Source organism: Tyto alba, unplaced genomic scaffold, assembly GCF_018691265.1.
Source record: "Tyto alba isolate M040663 unplaced genomic scaffold, T.alba_DEE_v4.0 Super-Scaffold_2, whole genome shotgun sequence".
Taxonomy (NCBI): Eukaryota; Metazoa; Chordata; class Aves; order Strigiformes; family Tytonidae; genus Tyto; species Tyto alba.
The window spans coordinates 80,181,409-80,202,148 of NW_024881282.1; the positions used below are offsets into that span (position 1 = coordinate 80,181,409).

General features: G+C 35.6%; 1 protein-coding gene across 14 annotated transcripts in view; it reads right to left on the reverse strand.

The window, feature by feature from the left end:
* The window catches only part of PCLO (piccolo presynaptic cytomatrix protein), a 392,417-nt gene that overhangs the window by 112,184 nt on the left and 259,493 nt on the right, over positions 1 to 20,740 (reverse strand). For all 14 annotated transcript variants that reach the window (XM_042791970.1, XM_042791966.1, XM_042791964.1 and 11 more), the window contains exon 10: positions 14,846 to 14,971. In XM_042791970.1, the coding sequence (XP_042647904.1) occupies positions 14,846 to 14,971 (126 nt within the window). The remainder of the gene's footprint in view (positions 1 to 14,845; positions 14,972 to 20,740) is intronic.

Sequence of the window (20,740 nt, forward strand, 5' to 3'; positions counted from 1 at the left end):
GCAATTCCTATTTATGTCAGTTTGGGGAGATACTGCTCAGCACCTCTGACTATTCCTTGGCACTTTGTAGCGTACATTCTTAGGAAAACAGAGATAAGAAACAAGAGGATTGACTTGAGCTGTTGAAGAGGAAAATCACTAAATAGAAGTGTATGCCCAAGAGTAAAGGCTGCAAAATTACAACTCTTGCTTTAATTGGACGTCACATGGAAATACTTAATGAGAGATGCCAATGTCACAGCAGTCACTTCTGGACTTTCTAAAAATTAATGAAGATTTTCTTCACCATAAAATTTTAATAAAGTTTTATTAAAGTGTTAAGCTCCCCAAAATCTTAATGGAAATTCCCTAATTTGTATAAAATTTAAATATCTTTTAAAATGTAATATATTTTCAGTATTTGCCCAATGTAAAATTTAAATCTACAGATAATACACTTCTACCTAGTTACTCTGTATACAGCCCTCAGGGTTAGTCCTGTGGATGCCTTATCATACAAAGAATTATTTTCAGACAAGTTCTTTTGATTTACTTTAACATAACTGACACCCAAACCTTCTCACTGTGAGCATTTAGTGTGTGTCCTATGTGTGGTACATCTCTTACGTTGCCATTTGTTACATTAATAATGCACAAAAAAAAGAGAATAGTGAGCAGTTAATTTTCATGCAGTTGGTGTTGTAAAAGATGGGAGCCAAAATAAAAGTATATGAACGTTAAAAAAAACCCCTCACCACTATCCATAGAAAAAGAAAAAATACATGACATTTTACAATTGAACAACATAAAACCAGACTTCACAGTATAAATTTTTTCCACCATCAGGTTCAGGGGAGAACTTCCTACTTACTATGAATGACATTGTAACAATCTTTATAGGTATAAATCATGACGGGATGTTGTACTTCTGAGAAATCCATGGCCATGAACAGCATGGAAAATATCAATTCACTCATTTATCTAGGTTATTCTTCCAGTGAACCTTTTAATGTAGTTGTTTTCCTGCGCAGTCTTAAGCATTTGCTACATTATATAGCATCCTGTTTCAAGTGAACTATCAATCTGAACCTGCCACTGTGCAGTTCAGTACATATGGTAATATAGTTCAGATCAACTATAATTCAGCTATGACATCTTAATTGGCAATGTTTTGTTTGTTTTTCATCCAAGATGCATTTTTAAAGAAAGTAAGGAAGTTATGGCATCACCTGGAAAGAACAGGAGACTTGTAACTTGCTCATGTTTTTAGCCAGCACATGATTTACCGTATCTGTACTAGCTCTCATGGTAATTGAAAGCAACAGAATAAATTGCAGGAAATTTAACACAGATATACTGGGAAATATGAAAGAATTTTGGCCTTAACAAAATTATTGGAGTGCTTTTGAATCTGTTGGCATGATTGTACTCTTAATGAAGACTATGTTAGCTTTTAGACTTTCAAAGTACACAAGCTATCTTTTCATGCTAAGTAACATGGAAAAAGATATTAAAAAATGTTTAGATGGTGTTGAAATTAATATTTTGTCATGAATAATCAAAACTGGATGCTAAATTCTGCACTAAGGTTTTAAAATGGGGATCCGAAGGCTTTTATGGTATTTGCCCAGGACCTGGCTGCAGAATTTTCTTCTGCTTCCACACATTAAATACGGAGTACAACAGAAAGCCTTCTCACAGCATTGCAACATACTGGTTAAAGGCAATCTGACAGTCAGTGAAGAACAGTTAAACAATTTATTATTTTGTTTTTATTATTTGTTTTTATTGATTTATTATATATGTATTTTATTAAGACTGGAATGGAATTCTACATATTGCATTATTTCTGAAGTGTTCATAAAGATCACTAGTGTAATATAACAATCCAGATTTCATCTTTCTTTCCCATTCCCTAATCTCGAGGCATTTAACTGATCTTGTGCACACATCATCACAATTAAAGAGGCAGTTCCTCTACTGTAAGACACACAGCTGAAGGTCTAGATATTGTAATTTTATGTCTGAGATTGAACTGACCAGTATGTGCCAGTGGGGATCTGGCCTCGCAATAGCAGTTGCAAAGTTATGCATAAACGAAGATGGGACTAATTAATAATAATTGAGAACTGTTGCTTTACAAATCCTTTTCAATACAAAACAAATCAAACAAAAAAAGAACTTTCCCAGAAAGTGCCTGAACTATCACACTAAATAACAGCTTAGGGTTTATCATTTGGAAGACAGATCAGCTGCAAATCAGAAAGCAAGATCCAATTCAAAATAAAATGGTCTCAACTGCCCATTTTTAATGGAACTTAATAGGAAGCAGCTCCATTTCAAACACAGCTCTCCTTAGAAGCAGAAGTATCTGGGCAACTGAATATCAACTGTATTGTGAAAGGCCCAGAATCAAGATTTCCTATTCCTTTGGCAGCTGCTGAACCACTACATTTTCACATAAAAGCAGTCAGGATCAGCTACACCATATATGTGATGTCTTGGAAATATTCTTAAAATCTATAGGTTTTAAATGCAGTGTGAACCTCCTCACCCACACTGAATCCTTCCAGAGACTTAAGCAGAGCTCAGACCCTGTAGAACTTAGCTGCTATCTGCCCACGTCTGCTAGACACCAAGATCGGCAGTCTGAAATCTCTTTGCCTTCAGGTTTTTTACATTTTATATTCTAGTTTGCTTCTGCTGTTACACCCAAGAAAAGGAAATGTCAGTACACAATGACCTAAAAATGATCATTCTATCATGTATAGTTCATGAAGTCTGATCTCCAGTATCCAAAGCAAATATTTATTATTATAAGATTATTGCAATCTTATTGAGTTGAATGTAATTGTCGGCAAAGCCTTGTATTTTGTAATCAGTTAGTACTCTTCCCCCACAACCATCAAGACTAATTCAAGTTTTCCAGAAAAGATAATATTTAAGTACCTAACAAAAACAGTCTGAAAAGTAACCTGGAACATATTAATGTACCTACAAGGTAATTTCAGAAGTTTTCAGATGGACTATAAACCCCAAAGTTCTTAATAGAATTTTGCTTGCTGCTGTACTTAGAGAGATATCAAACACTTCTGCATTAATTTTAGATCTGAGGTAGTCCCATTACAAGCAAAGAAAAATAATACAAATTTCAACGAGTTCTGGCTCAGCCATTTTAGGATGCATTCAGGAAAAAAGCATAGCATGCCTTTTTCAGACAATATTTCAGGCAAGAAATATTAGAAACAGTTCAAAGATGGATAAAGTCTGTTATCAGTTACTTGCACCAAGGTTTAAAATCCAGAGATATATTTTGATTCCTTAACATTTTTTTTTGAAAGTTTTTTGTTTTGTTGGAATGTGGAACAAAAATAAGATTTGATACTCAATTTTCCTTGATAAAATTATTTCAAGTTTTTGTCACTAAGAATTTAGATAATTTGTCATTCAATATCTTCCATTTCAGTTACATTTTAAATTGTGTTATTACATTACAAGTATACTTTAAGTGGCATTTTTTTAGCCTTTTCATACAGAAATGTGAAGTTGTAACTATCTATTTTTACATGGTAAGCCTCAAATATGTACCATAGTCAAGATCATAAATCTGGATAAAGACTAGTCATTTTTAATCAACACTTTGCTCTGTTTTCTGTCAAATGATATAACCACCTGCTCCTTTTTTCTCAAAAACCCCAGAGAATTCCCATACAAGATTTTCCTAGCCATACCTTATGAATGTTCTAATTAGGGTTTGGAATGGAACATACTTCAAGAAATCTGAAATAAAGTCTTTATGTAGCTTTTTGAGAGTGCTCATAGGATTTTTCTTTCTTTAAGCTGACTTCTAAAACATTTTCTGTATTAATTTACATAATATTAATATTTTATAATGTATTATATTGCAAAACTGATTTAAAAACTGATTATTTTTTGTTCTTCAAGTTCTTTTACCCTTTCAACTGAATAAGAAAATCACTGTCAAATCAGATTAGGTCAGAGCACAGTACAGCCCAGTTCAGCATCTCCTCTGAAAAGGGTTGATACTAGATGCTTCAGCAGTTGTTTAGAAAACCTTGAAAATTTCTGGAATAACTTGTTTATATTTATTTTTTCCCCCTCGGTAACTCCAGGAATTATTTTATTTATTTTAAGTAATTTAGGAAATACCTTGTTTTTCTCTGTTTCCTCTCTGTGTAGTACCTGGTACTCATAGAAAACACAGGCTTTATTGATGTGGCCATGTCACTTTTAAAAACACTCAAGTGAAGCTCTGTGACCAAACATTCCAAATTTGTGTACAAGCCTTACATATTACCATGAGCCAAGTCCATCTAAAAGACAAATAATGTTCTACTCTAGATAACCCACTTGCAGTAGTCCTTCTTTCTTCACAGTAAATTGTTAATAATTCTTAATATTGTTCCTTATAGTCTTGGAAGAATCAAATGTGCATACACCTATCTAGAAAATACTTTGAAATAAAAAGTGATTAAAGAAAGTCTGCTTGCTGCAGTACCTAGTTTCACTGGCAGGAAAATGTTCTGTTTGTAAGCCTCTTTTTACTTCTGGAAAGTATGTGTTGCAAACAGCTAACACACTGCCTCTGAAATTTTCAGTGGCAGTGGCTAGTCGTTTCCCTGACTTGCAGCAGAACAAACCCTGGCTGGGTACAATTCACCTCGGGCCTCGAATCTTTGCTATGCTTTATATTAATACAGCACTATGTGGAGTGGCAAGGCTGGCCTAATATTCCTGGAGATCCAGATTTCAGGAATGGGACTGAGGGTTAGAATTGCTATATGTAGATGCAAAATGTTTTAATGCATTTTTTGGAATCCAAGAGCAGGGAAAATTATCCTTAAGACAGAGCTATATATAACTTCTACTTTAAGATGACCTTCACTTTGATTTCACTGGATTTTTTTCACACTAAAATCACATCAAACTGCTAGTCTGTTAGTTTCAGCCCACAATAATCTGCACAACAGGTAATGAAATTATTGTATTTTTAGCTTCCCAGTTCACTGAGAAATCACTATCAAACAACACAGTTCAGTGGTTATGAAAGAAGACTTTTTTACACTGTCATAAGATTTTTCTTCTTGGAATGCCCATGTATGTGAACCCAAATATATGCTGTTTCTTAAAAACAACAAACAAAAAAATATTGCTTTTGTTTTATGAGATGTGCTCTAGCATGCTTAATGTTGGCACTTAGCATCTAAGTTTTAGGTTGTTAGTGAGCCAGTTCACCTAAAAGAAATACTTAAGTTCCCTATACAGTCAATGGAGATGGGACGGTGCTTTGATGACTTCCACTGGTAAGACAAATTGGCCTCAGTTTAGGTACTGAAGGATTTACATTTGTTTGGTTTCTTTGTAAATTTGCTATGCTGAATCCACTCCCTGAAAACAGAAGACAAGAAACAGAGCAATATAGGCACATATTTTTGATGCTCCAAGATGAAATTCAACTCCCTTTTAGCAGACACAGCAAGTAGTTGCTATGCAAAGGGGCAGACACAGTTTCTGTGTGTCTCCCTGCTTTTGTATTTTGCCTGTGTTTCAGGTATAACATGATCTAGAGAACGTATCTCCTAGTCTGTCTCTTAAAACCCCAGACAGACTGCCTTTATTTGACTATAGCTGTAGCTTTATCCCTGAACATCTTGGGCCCAGTAACTAAAACCATTGCTATAGCTGAGATTCACCTCTGTGCCCACAGAGCTGGTTCTGCAGCTGTATTTCTCTTCAACGTTGGCTGAATCAGAAAAGTCACAGCCTCCCCCTTGTCACCTCTGCCAGTGTGCATTTGGAATACAGAAATAGGAAATGTAACTGCATCTTCTTAAAAACACATATTTGCTTTTAATACAGTGTTATACTGTAATATAGTCAATGTCTGGCCTGCAACCATGTTTGTGATTTAAGAATGGACAGATCATATTAAAAATAATGAAAGAAGGAATTAAACTCTTATGGAGACAAATGAACCTTAATAGTACTTACAGTGTCAGAACAGAGCAAGAACTATCCAAGAAGAGTAAGAAGGGAAGACTGGGACCACATGGATGGGTGATATATGTCAATATCAGAGGCAGAAAATCAAAGCACCCATGATATATATGATCCCAGACGACAGCAGAATGCTGTACTGTCCTACTGGGAGCTGAGAAGAAAGCTCTGTGGGCAGCCTGATGATGACACTGCCTACTGCTGTTTCTGATGTGCTCACAGAAACAGGGCTTCAGGAATATTCTCTGGAAGCAATGAGGACTCTTTCAAAGAAGTACCTGGATATTCTTCCTAACAGGGACTATCCATCAAGGTCTTGAATAATAACAGCTGTCAAAAGCAGTGTGTCTGATAATTACTAATTGTATAGCTCCACATAAGTACTTTACAATAGCTAGTAGTGCTTTCTAGTATGATTTAGGGGAATGTTATTGAAGGCTAGTTATAAACCAAATGACATTTTTACCAGTGATCTTCCACAATTTATGTTATAAGCCATCTGATGAATGACTGTAGACTGACCTTTGTCATTGTTCTCCATTACCCCTGGAATGTCTAATGACTGCATTTGCATCTACTTGCTGCTTCAAGCATCCAGGTTATTTTGCTTGTCTCTATAAATTAGACTTACCTATTTAAGACTAAACAGAAACTCCCTAAAGAGATATTTTGATGAAATTATTTACTTGTTATTAAGAATCCAGTTCCTTTGTGCAATTTGTATGACAGGGCTTTTCCAGCAGAATTGATTTTCAGCACAAATTAGTTGTTCAAGGTATCTTCAGAGATCTTGATCATAAAGAAGGTATAATCTGTACTAGTTTATGTGCCATATAACAAGACTAAATGCAGGAGTGAAAAATCGGTAACTTGTATTATCTAAGAGGCCAAATCTTTACTGGTCCTAAAATGTATTAATTTAATGCTTCTTTCTCATAGTTTTGAAAAGTTTATAAGTGCCCTATAAGTTTTCTTTTATCTTCTGCTTTAGATTACATAAAAACGATCCTGAAAGATTAGTCTATACAGCTGTTCAACTGCTTCCTAGATCCAGGTTACTTTCTAATAACTATTTTCAGTGTTGATTTTTGTTGCAGGGAAATTAAATATAGAGCAAATACAGTGCTGAACAGAAACATTACAAACTCAGATCACCAGCTTCATCTAATTGAAACAAATATTTTAGGTGTACAAGAAGTTTTCTAATGAAGTATCCTTGCAAAATCCCAGTTGTATCATTCTGCCACCATAAGATTAAACAAATATCCATGAACTAGATGTAGGGAAGTATTATTTTCTAAGTGTGTTTCAATTGCCACAAAACAGATTTAGTAAATAAAGTTATAGACAGTGTTACAGTATCCAGGTCTCACAGATTTCCATGTCAAACATTCATACTGCAAGTCTTTCTTCTCCCATTTCCTTCTGCAAGCCCCACACAGGTGCTGAAACAAGTCTCATTCCTTCTGGTGATTCTGATTTCCTTCTCATATCTTAGCAAATGGCCAAACTAAACTCTCTGTACAACTCAACTGCTACCATATTAAGAATGGAATTGAAATCACTGTTAGTGGGATTACACATGAAATGGCTAAACCAGTGTTAGAAAGCTTTCTTCCTTTCCTTTCTTCATTCTAACAGATATAAGGTTAATTGTAACATATGATACACTTTGCTGGGGTATCCTTTCTACTAACTTAATTTTTAGAGTAGATTTTCCCTTTCAAAAAAATTAGTATCTAAATATTTAAAAGGCATTTTCTTATATGCTGAATGCCCACTGCCACACTTAACAGGAACAACACCGAAAATTGATTAATCAGTACTTACTTGAAAGAAGTACAAGGCAGAACAAAATACATGGATGAGAGGAGCACAACTATGCCAGTGAAGATTTATGGCTAATAGGGGTCATTTAGGGGTTTGTTTAGATTAAACCCTTTCTAAAGAGCTTTAGGGCAAAGCTTTCAAATAAGCTATGGCATTGCCTGTTATTTTGTGCACACTTCCTTTGATAAAGTCAGTTTCTGCTGGGACAGATAAACCTGAGCCTGTAGCCCAGGGGATATATTGAGAGCAAGCTCTCTTCTCTTCTAACCCCACAGAATAAGCATGGACAGCACAATAAATCACTAAGACTAATGATCAGAGAAGAGAGTAAAGTTAATTCTTTGTTTTCTCTAATGTAGTAATAAATTAAAGCAGTCAAACTGCAAAATAGACGTGCGGGATGGGAAGACTATTTCTGTTAATTTAAGACCTGATCCAAAGTTTTTGAGAATTTTTCCTTCATTTCTTGTGTTCCTTTTCATTTCTTTTCATCATTTCCCGCTTCATCATGCTATCTATTTTCTGCCAGAAGCGTAGTTATCAGAGGGACTCAAGAAGGGATGCTGCTCTTCACTACCGCTACCTTCCTGGGGACTGGAAAACCTCTTTTCATTGTGATGCCCCGATCAATGTTTCTAACTTTAGCTGGCTAAACAACAAGTAGGACTCACTACATTTTTTTTTTTAAAACTCAGGAAGATCTGGTGCCTAACGCTCTTCCCATCGACAGATGACTAAAATCAGTGTTACACTTGAGCTCATCTATCACTCAAGGATAAGAAGGAAGTGTGGCAAGAGGAGTAGGGGGAAGGATAGTGACTTACTGCTTCTGTTCTGATTTTCCAACTATTTAGGTGCCCATGACCATTCCAGCCACATGGCGTTTTCCAAGCAACATCCAAAGCACGTCTATGATATGACAAGAGATAGTTTTGGTAAGATGGACAGTCATTACATATGCTACTGTCTTTGCAAAAGACTGTCTGAAACTGGATCTGGTCTTGTTATTCAGCACTTGGTGCTATCCAAACTAGCTCCAAAATGCTTCAAACAAGCTACAGAAAAAATGTTCTTAACACTTTCATTATAAGCCTTTCAGGTATTGGTCAATAATCCAGTGGGATGTCCCACTGTTTTTCTGAGAGGACTTACAATAAATCATATGTTTCTTATGTTCATAAATAATATGCTTTAAGATGACAAGGACTTAAAAACTTGAAAAGTTATGATTGAAAATTTATGATCTGAAAACACGTGAAGGGAACATCCCTGAGATACTGCTGAGGTGAAATAGCTTCTGGAAACTGGCTAGTTGACACTTTTTCCTGGAGGAGTAAGCAAGCTGATTGTATTCAAAGATCTTATTGCCCAGAACCCAGAAAATACTTCGCAGATTAAACAGTGATGCTAATATTCCAACAGGCTCTATCCAGCACTGCTTATGCCCAGATTAATCTTATATTAGACAACCAAAATACAGTTAATCATCTCTGCACACTGGCCATCTCCTTTTTAGTCTGCTCATTAGCCTTATTTACATTTTCCTCAGAGGAAGCATTGTAGGTAGCATAAATACTCATGATGTTTTTCTCTAGTTAATGCAGACTGCATTGTGCATGAGGGACTCACACCACAAACCTGTTGGTTGTCTTTCAGCTTTCACTTGCAGGCTTCCCTGGACTCAAAGTTGCTACACAGGGCCACAGGGCTCTTGTATTTCCAAGTCTCTTTTTTTTTTTTTTTTTTTTTTTTTGTAGTATATTTCCACATAACATAGCAGCTTCCCTCTTTACCATCATATGTACCTCCTTATACTGTTATCACAATTTGCTTTTTGATTAACTGTCTGTCCTGGAAATAATGAAGACCTGTAGTAATGATGCTTGTACCCATATAGATGAGGGTCCCAGTGAACCCTGGATATTTTTTCTCTGCTTTCAAAGAAATCTCTCAGTATACATTCTTCTATTGTGAAGCGTGAAGCTATGGATGCTTGAAGTATGCTAGGTCAGAAGACAAAGGCCACATAATGTAGATCATTCTGGTCAAGGAAGACTTCTGATAGGGCTTCCTGGTTCTTCCTGGTTCCTATCATATTCTGATTTTGGGTCGAAAACACCTCCTGCTAGTCTGGATGTGGTCCTCTTTTGCCAGTAACAGCATGATGCTTCATACACCCTGTTCATCTCAAGTGTCAATCCTGGGGTGGAAAGCTGTATGGTGGCAAGCAGTGTACATGTTTCTCCCCATACTGGCTTAATATCTGTGAGGAAATGTTCTCTGACATTGCGGCCATGTTCCATGGCTTCAAGAGATAATAAGCTCTGCCATCCCACGACAGTCCATGGGAAGGCTCTTAGTTTCAATCTCAGGAATGGTCCTAATGTTTATTTGGCCTCATTAGGGCATTAGCGAGAGAGTGAGCTGTACACCATAGGTCTTCCTACAAAAGGAAATTGTGATAATTGAATATATAAAAATATGTAAGACTTTGTATAGAAAAAGGAAAAGAAGCACAACTAAATAGGGATAAAAGGAATGGGGAGACTTCAGTTTTATTTCCTGAAGGCATCTTAAAGTTCAGAGATTGTACAGTTGTTTCAAGATGAAAGAGAGCTCCGACTTTCCCAATAAAGACTCGTTAATTCAAATACTCTACTGAAGAGAACTGGCCATGTGGCCTGTGGAATTTTCAGCACAATTAAAGGCAATCAAAACATGTGGAATACTGACCATCTGCATCTTAGCAGCTGAATCTAGGTCTAAAAGGCACTGAGTATGTTTAAGAACTCATCGTCAATCTTCAGACTTTGATGTTGAGGACAGTGGTTCTTTTACCTACTCTTGGCCCTGCCATCAGGCTGCAAGTGTCTCTTCTTAGAGGACCTTAATGGAATTTTGTGAAGCAAAGTTTCTTGCATTCTAAGGGGTGTAGTTATTAATTTAGATCAAAACAAGTGTCTAAGGATTGGACTAAGGGGTAGGGTACCATTAACTACCACAGTACTCTCAAATGGCACTGCATTTTCTCTTCTCTGACCTACTTAACAGCTTTAACAGGGTGGCATTATCTTTCATTGTCTGTATATATATCAGGTAGTTTTTCTTATAATATTATTGTATGAGGTTCAGGATGGGGAAGCTTAAAATATCCCTCTGATTAATATTTTTTATTAAATTATAAAATGCAAAATTCAACTGAATTGAGTAGCATGTCTCTTTACTAGCACTGACTGTTTATAAACTAAATTCTACAGTAAAAGTATGTGACTCATAAGGTAGGTGGCATCCTACCATGTTATGCTAGAGACGTTGCATTGTTATATTTGTTATAAAAAAGAAACTGGGAGTGCTATTTCAGTATTTTTAATAATAAGAGTTTTTGTCTTCACTATGTATGATTTTTCTATTTTTAAGTTTGGGAAAGTATTATTTAAATGAGGCATACATATTAAAAATAAACATGGACTCAAAAATCCTTGGACAAGTTAACAAAAAATCTGATCAGGGTCATGGTTGCTGTTGAGTGGAGTGTCAGCAAAGGCATTACGATCACCAAAAATCAGTTTCACATTAGCTTTTAGACCATGCAAGTTTCCCAGAAGAGACTTGAAAGTCAGGGAATCTCTTCATCTTCATTCAGGGAATGCCAGCTGGCTTAAGCATTGCAACACAGTTTGCCTGGCTGTTTGAAAATCTAGAACAAAGACACCCATGGTTCACCAGTTCCCAGGCTCTCCAGTCAGCCTGTTGAAATGCTCCAATAAGAAAACTTGAATGCTGAGGGTATCCAGCAAACTTGTAACAGTTGGTAACACACATTAATATTTTATTTCTGCTCTTTACTCTAGGTTCTTCTGTTTTGGAAAAATGCTTGCAGAAATGCCATTTACCCAGTATATTTACCAAGTGGAGTATAACTGAACTGTTTCTGTCAACACAAGAGGAAACACAGACACATCTATCAAATTGACACAGTCCCTGCACTTGATTTGCTCAGTAGAATGAGTCTTCTACCACCAGATTTTGTAAAGCCAATGAGTGATGAATCAGAGATATTTTTGACGTCTGAAAGCAATTCAAGGTGAGAGAACTAAGACGACTGGTATTTGTCAGTCAAAACTATAAACTTATAATCACTGACTCCTCCAAAGCTATTTCACTAGGCTAAGATTTTATGGATAGCTATTCCCTAAGGAAAGGAATGCTATCTGTATTTTAAAGTGTGTCATTTCTTCATAGATGTAGTCTTACAGACAGCAGGTAGGACTTTGGCTTCCTGCATAACCACAGTAAAACTACCCTTGTTCCTTATGCTATTGATAGGATTTTCACACCTGACACAGTGTTTTCTGGTTTTAGAATTAGAAGAACTAATTAAGTTGATGGGATTTTTTGCAGTGAATTATGTTCTTAGAAAGGCTAATGAGACAAGATATTAGCTTATAATGACGTTAGAATATGTTTACTTGATGACTAGGTATATAGTCTGAGTTGAAGACATACAGCACTTCAGCAGAAAAATTGACTCATGATTACTACACAAATTACTAATATGCAACTGTCATTTACAGGTAATGACATACAAAGTTTTCTGTATGTGATGCAAGAGACAGCAAATAACTTGAAAAAGAAATGAAGGCCAGCCTCTGTTTTCAGACACAACAATATCAGCAATATTGGTAACATTAGCAGTTTGGCTGGATTTACGCAGATCAATATGAGAATGATTGAAGACCTAAATGGATTTTAGCACTTCTGAAGGCTAGAGGTTAAATGTGCATCAGTCATATTTCCTTTAAAACAGAAAACCAAAACCAACAGTGAAGTAGTCAAATATTCTTTGTTGATCTATGATATCCATCTAATATGCCGTAAAAAGTAAACTAGATATACAGGCAAGATTTAAAAGTTAAATGACAGTGAGTGGAAGTGTTTGTCTTGTGTGCTCTACTAATGATCCATTCTGCAGAAAGCATTTTTTCTCTCTGACAGAACATTTAACACATCAATAGTAAAACATATTCTTGGACATTTTGTGGACAAATTCTACAGATTAAGTATAGTGATTTTGGTGGAGTTGATTTATATCAACATACCCAAGTCCAGGATACGTTTATAAAGGTCAGATGAGAAACATGACTAATCATATGATGGGAGAATGAAACAAAGGAATAAATATTTTACTGTGCTGTTCATCTTTCTATAAAACCTTCAAAAGACATTATGTGGACAGAAGAGCAAACTGCCATGACTGAACTTCTCCTGTAGTTATTGTAAATTCAGGATATTCTTGATCACTGCTAAAATATATCTATATAGTGAGTAAAGAACTTCTTTTAATCTCAATTTCCAGAGGATTTCCTGACAAGAGAAACCAAAAGACTGGAGATAATTCCATGCAGTAATTGCTCAATCTCCTTCTTGAAATGGCCAGTCTCAGTGAAATGTTGAATAACCACATTCTCCTCTTTTCCTGCTTGGTATTAAAACAATGCATGCATGATCTAGCACAGTTATGAAAGACCTACTCCTTTGTATGAAGGGAACCAAAACAAATACTTGCTTCAAAACACACTATGGTCAATTCTTTCATCATTCGTGTACAATAAAAAACACTATTCTACCATTTGATGAGTGAGATACTACCCACTAAATATGAATGACACAATCAACTCTGTAGGGAAAAAATGAAAATATTTTTGTTGATACATCATTTCATTGCCATTGGTGTACATTCACCTTTTTTATGTATATCATTAAAATATTGGCAAAGAAACTACCAAGAATGTAAAAAGCAGCAGGGTGAATGTAGGTGACACTGGTTTGCAACACCCACAATATAATTAAACTATTCTTTGTGAACATATTCTTCAATAAATTCACTCAGCTTTTCTATCTGCAAAGTATTTTTGATTTAATCATGACTTTTTTTTTCATGTTTACTATTTGCTGTTACAGATTTGCTATTCAGAAAATTTATGTGAATTGAATTCTGCCTGTGAGAACCATTATTCCTGCTTATTTTCTTTCTTTTGTTAATTTTTTCATGGATAACTGTCTTTATTAAAGAAGTAAAAATAATTAGTTGAATTAATTAGAAACAAATGTATTAATTTTTTGTCCATGGATAACCTGATATTTTAGGTGCATACAGATATTCACATGAAAAAAGGAACTAGAAAATAGTTAAATAGAGAAGGGAACATTTATGTGATTATAGATATAAATAAATTGCTAGTAGATAGAATTATCACATTTGTAATAATCCTAGAAAATTCAATGACAACTAAGTTGATTTCATTTCAGCTAGCTTTGATTGCCTAAAGGATGATGTATAGTCTAATGCAGTCTCTTAAAGTCAATTAAATGAGGAAGACATTCCCAGTTCTTGAAACAGAGATCTATGGTAGATAAAATAATTGCCTTTCTGTAGATGCTTTTTCTTCTCTGTTGCCTCTTGAGACAGGTTGGATGACTGTCTTAATCTGGAAAACTAAAGTTAGGTCAGATAAATTCAGTCAAGTCTGACTTCAGGGAATTTCAAAAAAAGTTAGTGCATGTAACTGAGAAAGAACTGGATCTGTGATCTATTTTACCTGGGCAACTAAGAAATGTATGCAATCCCAAACATAGATAACTAGATGATCAATCCAGGTTAGGGATCTTCAAAATAGTATGTACATTATATACGTTGATGATATACTTCCATGATACACGGTTGGACTCTAGCCATATTATTTTAACCCCAGTGCAGACAGCATGTTGGCACATATTACTGAAGACATGCCATAATACTGCTCATCATGGCAATTCTCTTTGGCTACAGAAGTCATAAAATGACCTTCTATCCATCCTTTTCTGCTTTAAGGCTCATGGAGGTTTAGAGAGGCTCTCAGGTGCCCCTTACTCTGCACAAAATTAAACCTGTTGTGCAAGAGAAATGTATATTATAAGTAATTCTACCAAACTCCCAACGCTCCTGTGGTTCCAGTTTTTGATAATGCATTTATCTTACCTTCTATCAGCTTCCCTGTCTGCTCTGCATTGCCCCCAGGCAAGATTTTGGCAATGTAAGCTCCAGTTTCCCCACTGCTTCCTGGAATTTCTTTCCCACCTACAACTCGGATTCCCAGTCCATTGCCTGTGATCAAAAGAAAGAGAAAACAGAGATGAAGCAATGAATAATTCACCGGAAAGAAAGGAAGAGAACAACTCATCAGAGGTTACTAAAGTATGTCACCAATAACTTCTGGCTGTGGCTGGAAGATTAAGGTTAACTGCACTTAACTTTAGGTAGAAGCGTTTCAGCGAAGGAAAAGATCTTCTTCAGTAACTACTGTATGACTGACATAACACAAATAACTGATTCACTAAAAATTATATTTAAGCCAGTCCTACCTTCTTCTGACAGCCTTACTGTACTGCAAAGGGTCTATTTGCATGGCAAACCTATTTCAAGCAAATCCTAATTTGCATTATTAATTAAATTGCATTAAACTGACAGGAATCCATGTGAAGTGTGGATTCAAAGGATAGCATTATCATATGCCTAAAATAATGCATGCAATTTGGGTGAAAAATTATAGTAGCTGAGCTTTTAGAATCACATAAATATGGAGACAGACAGAGATCATTGAGCTTCAGAAGTGAAGCATGTACATTTACATTGACCTATATTTGGCAGATGTTATTATTTTTCTTAAATATTTGCTTTTAATTGACATCTTTTACATCAAATTATCAAAATGAGAAAAGCCTACAATTGGTCTGTGTAAAGTATTATCAAATCTAACATATTTTCTCTCTTTTTTAAAAATTAGAAAGATGGAAACATTCTGATCACTCCAATTATTTTAGCTGAAGAGAGGCAGATCACTAACCTCCCTTATGTACAGAACAATGGGAGCGTAAACAAAAGCTTGAAAAAGTCTCATAAAGCTCAACTTATGCATTGCCAATTTTTCATGCTATCTTGCTTTTTTAAAAAAATAATTTCCATACAGGAAAACCAAATTTCTTCTTTGAAGAAAAAGAAAATTTCATATGAGATGATTCATACTTTGATCCGGGAATGTAAAGGCTGATTTTCCCATCTTTATTGTAATGGCAAAAAAATAATTTTTCAATTCATTAATTTAGTAAGCCAAAACTGCTGAGTGACTAATGAGATATAAGAATCTCACCACACAATCTCTTTGCAAATCTTTATCTGTTTAGATTAAAAATTTTCCTCATAATTCTATTAGTGTTTGATATGTCAGCCCTGAGTTTGTTTAGAAGCAAGATAGCCACATTGAGTCTCTACCCAAACAAGTTTCCTCTAGTTTTACTATTCCTTTGTGCCTCAGATTTTGTCACAATTGCATATTAGACATTTTCCAAACAAGTACTTTCTTTTCTTTCAGAAGATGCGTGGTGTTCAGATACATGCATGGATGCTGTACAGCACAATGTAAAGGTAAGGATGGCCACAGTAGACTCATGACTTAAGGGGTTTAGCAGGAATTACTTAAAATCGAAACAGCTCATTCCATCACTGCAAGCCTAGACCAAAATGGTGTATCCCTCTAATATACTGATAAAACAAGTGGGTGAGAGTAACCAAGGAGAACTAGTGAAATTAAGAAATACATGAGGATTCTTACAGCTACAGCATAGTAATTACTGTGCATGCACTGAGATGAACGGGCTGTTATATAAATCAAGCAGTATGCATTGCTGGAGCATGCAAGTTCAACCACACAACTAGTGGTGTGGTCTGGTGGCACTTCAGATGATGGATACAGATCAGTCTCGGGGAGACGATATACTACCTTTAGGTCTATGTTTTGTGACCTAACGTAGCACAATTTGGGTGGGGTTTCAGTGATGGGATGACCAGTGGTAATGTGCTATCAGTATACAGAACTTTTAGTAAATGATTTCAGTGTGGGCTGATGGCCAAGGATGAGTTTCAGGGGTATTGTAGAAATAGTCATGATATGGCTGAGGGCTAGCATATGATAAATGGTATGACAGACCTTGAGTTTTCACAAGGATGATCAAAACTCTTTGCAGATCAGATCTTGTACTGTTTATCCACCACAGTGTGTAAGAGGAGAAATTGCTTTTGGTATGGTACTACTGGGAGGACAGGTAGGAGTTTTGCATGCACATATTGAACATAATTAATCTCTAGATTATATTTATAACCAAGTTTGAGATAAAGTTCAGATCTGTCATATAAACCCATTTCAGAGTTTGTATTTCTGTTTTTTACCTATGTGGAGATATTTAGTCTTGATACTTTCAGAACAGGTAAATTTTAGGGAATATATAAACTCAACCCTATGACAACATGAACAATGACTCTGTAAGTTACAACCGTACAAAGATTTGATGTTGCCAGAATGACCTCTCAAGTTTACTTTGGTTTTTGTCCAATGCAACTTTCCCAGTTCAAAAATTCCCCATGAAATGCTGTGCAGGCATGTCTAAGTATCTTCAATAGGAGCTGTGAATACTCAGATGATAGCATGAAATTTGCTGGAAAGTTCCTTGAAATTTTTGCTAAGAATTTTAGCTAGTTTGTCCCCTCTCTAGATGTTTGTCTTTATTTTAATTTGAAGACCTGAGCAACATCTTTCAGAAAGTCAGCTTCGTGTAAGACTTTACACCTGGGAATGTAAAATAATGTAAATGTAATGCAAAAGAATGTAATGATGCAAAAGAATGTAAATTTTTTTAAGCCTTTTTTTTGGACATGACAAGTGAACAGTTATCTCTCCCTCTTTTAACAGCAAATTAAGAATTGGAAAAGTATAAATATTTCAGCTTGAGGGGGACCATCTAAAAATAAATGTAAAGGGACCCATATAATAAACATAAAACAATACCACCTAAATACCCAAGCTGATTACAGGCATGGGGAATATAATTAAATTTCTGCTAGAAGATATATTCATCATGGAAGTTAATATTCCTTTAATTATAAACTTGGTATGGATGATAATTGATTAATTGAACATATTGCTGCTTGGCTGGTTTCTAACACAAATGATGTGATATACAGAAAGAATGATGTGTTTAAAACAATAGCTACGTTGGCACTCCTGGACTGTACTAGGGGAAATTCTAAGATAATTTTTGTTGAGGAGAGTAATTTTTCAGTGTAATTGGAACAAACGGCATAATTATTTTAAACTAATTACCTTATTTCAGTGCAAATTTGAAATTTAGCATTGGTAGAGTTTATTTTTCCTGATTTGATAGGGAAAGCAAACCCACCATTCTAAGGATGGGTCTAAATGCCCTTTACAAAAGTTGAAAAGTACAGTCTTTAAAAAGTTAAGCACCTCATTGCATAAAGCAAATGGGTACCCCTATAAAAACATTTAAACATTAGTCCACCCTTGTTACAGTTGTTACAGATCTGAGGGTCACAACCCGGAATATTTAGTTAAGCAAATCCAATAAGCAACTATCATTAGTATACAAAACACACAAACAAACACATAGTAACTTACTCTTATTCCACACAGTCAACATACGGACTTTTCAACAGATCAGTGGGACTGGATGCTTTTTATCACATCAGGGAGTAACTCTACAGGGTCAGATTTTTCTCATGATACGTTATACTACTGACTCTACCACTGATAGCGTAATTGTAACAGAATGGCAGAGAGGTGGTCTGTCATATAAATGAGTGTACAAGATACTTGATTTCAGAGACAATTCTATGGATACTATGCCAGATAACTTTGAAAATCATGGCTGACATATTGGTTCTGATTCCGCAAACCTAAGGTGTTTGTCCATATTACTACTAATAAATTATTTTCCATGCTAATATGTAAAGACTTTTATTCCTAGACAGTTTGAAAAGGCTTGTGATTTTATATTTGCAGGATTTAGTGTCAAATATATGACTGACATTATGTATTAAGTAGAAGCATGCTTGCTAAGGGACAACCACAGGGCTGTGTATATGTGTGTGTGTTTGCAGAAGTCCTAGTTGCTGGAGAAATCCGTGTTTTTTTAATTTAATTTGATCTGTTTGTACTAAATTAGAAATTTGTATTCCATTATTACTATGCTGTAAAAATGTTACTAGGAGAAATATTTTAACTTAAATTACAAAACATTAAATTCTTGGCAGTCAGGATGAATGAGTTACTTTTTGCCCAATGAGCTTTAAGTACTCTGTTTCAGCTGATAATGAAATATTGCTTGGATGTTGCTGTATTTTCTCATGTGAAGATGGGATTTCAAATGTCCTTATACTGTATCTATTGAAAATATTGTTTACTATTTTTGTTTCCAATGACATTGCCAAATTTATCACCCAGAATGCAGATAGTTTGAAAATATCATCAGTCATATTCTGTCAGACTTTTTTTTCCTATTTTATTATTTTATTTATTTTATTTTATTTTATTTTATTTTATTTTATTTTATTTTATTTTATTTTATTTTATTTTATTTTATTTTATTTTATTTATTTTATATTTTTGAGTCTTAATTTACAACTCTCAGACTATTTTGATATAAACAGACATTCATCTTTTAATTTTAGATTTTCAGATTAATGAACTACTGTTTTCTTCTTTAGAAGACACAGGACCAGTTAACCATCAGAAAGCAAATCATTGTGCTTTGAATGAGAGAGGGCACCTTTCTGAACTCTGAGTATTGATTTCTATGGAAAATATCTTCAGGAAAACATATCTTCAAAGATAATTTTACACATTTAAGATCCAGTCCTTTTTAGGATGCTTCAAAGCTGGAAGACTGTTAATTAATTGCAACCATTCTTACTGATCTCCCAAGCCTGCGATCCTACTCTCCTATCTAATCTTAACTAAAGCCTTAAGATACAGCATGTTAAGCAAAAAAAGCCCCCCAAGCCCCCGCAACCCAAACCCCAAAAAGCTTAATGCTAAACTTTAACAAGATAGATCATGCAACTAAATTGGTTTTATACTTTGATAAACAACTATGGGTACCAAATCATTACAGTTAGCTTGTGAGCCACTGATCTAGATAGCTGAGAATACAAACCTAGAAGATTTAGGTTAACTGCCTAGTGGAGGAAGGGAAGGTGGTGGATGTAGTTTTTCTAGATTTTTGTAATGTTTTTGATACAGTTCATCACAGCATCCTTCTAGACAAGTTGTCCTACTGTGGGTCGAGCAGGTTCATGGTGTGCTGGGTGAAGAACTGGCTGAAGGGCAGGGCTCAAATGACTGCAGTGAGCAGGGTTACAGCTGGGTGGTGACCGGTCACCAGCAGTGTTCATCAGGGTTCAACTCTAGAGCCATTTCTGTTCAATATATTTATCAACAATCTGGATGCAGGAGTTGAATGTACCATTAGGAAGTTTGCTGATGAAGCCAAAAGGGGAGGTGCTGTTGACTCTTGAGAAACAAAAGGCCTTGCAGAGGGATCTAGACAGACTGGAGCACTGGACAGTGATTAATGATATGAAATTTAACAAGTCAAAATGCTAGATCCTGTACCTAGGACAGAGTAATGCTGGGCACAAGTATAAATTGGGAGAGAAGTGGCCCTGAAGCAAGGGATCTGAGGTTGCTGGTTGACAGCAGGTTCAATATGAGGCAGCAGTGTGTCCTGGCAGCCAAGAGGGAAAACTGCCTCCTGGGCTGCATCAAACACAGTACAACCAGCCAGTCGAAAGAGGTGATTATCATGCTGTATTCAGTGTTGGTGCAGCCTGGCCTTGAGTATTCGTGTGCAGTTCTGGGCTCCAAAATTTAAGAAGGATGTGAAGGTCCTTGAATGCATCCAGAGGAAGACAACAAAGCTGGTGAAAGGACTGGAAGACATGTCCTATGAGGAGTGGCTAAGGGCTTTGGGTTTGTCAAGTTTGGAGAAAAGGAAGCTGAGGTGACCTACCTCATTGCTCTCT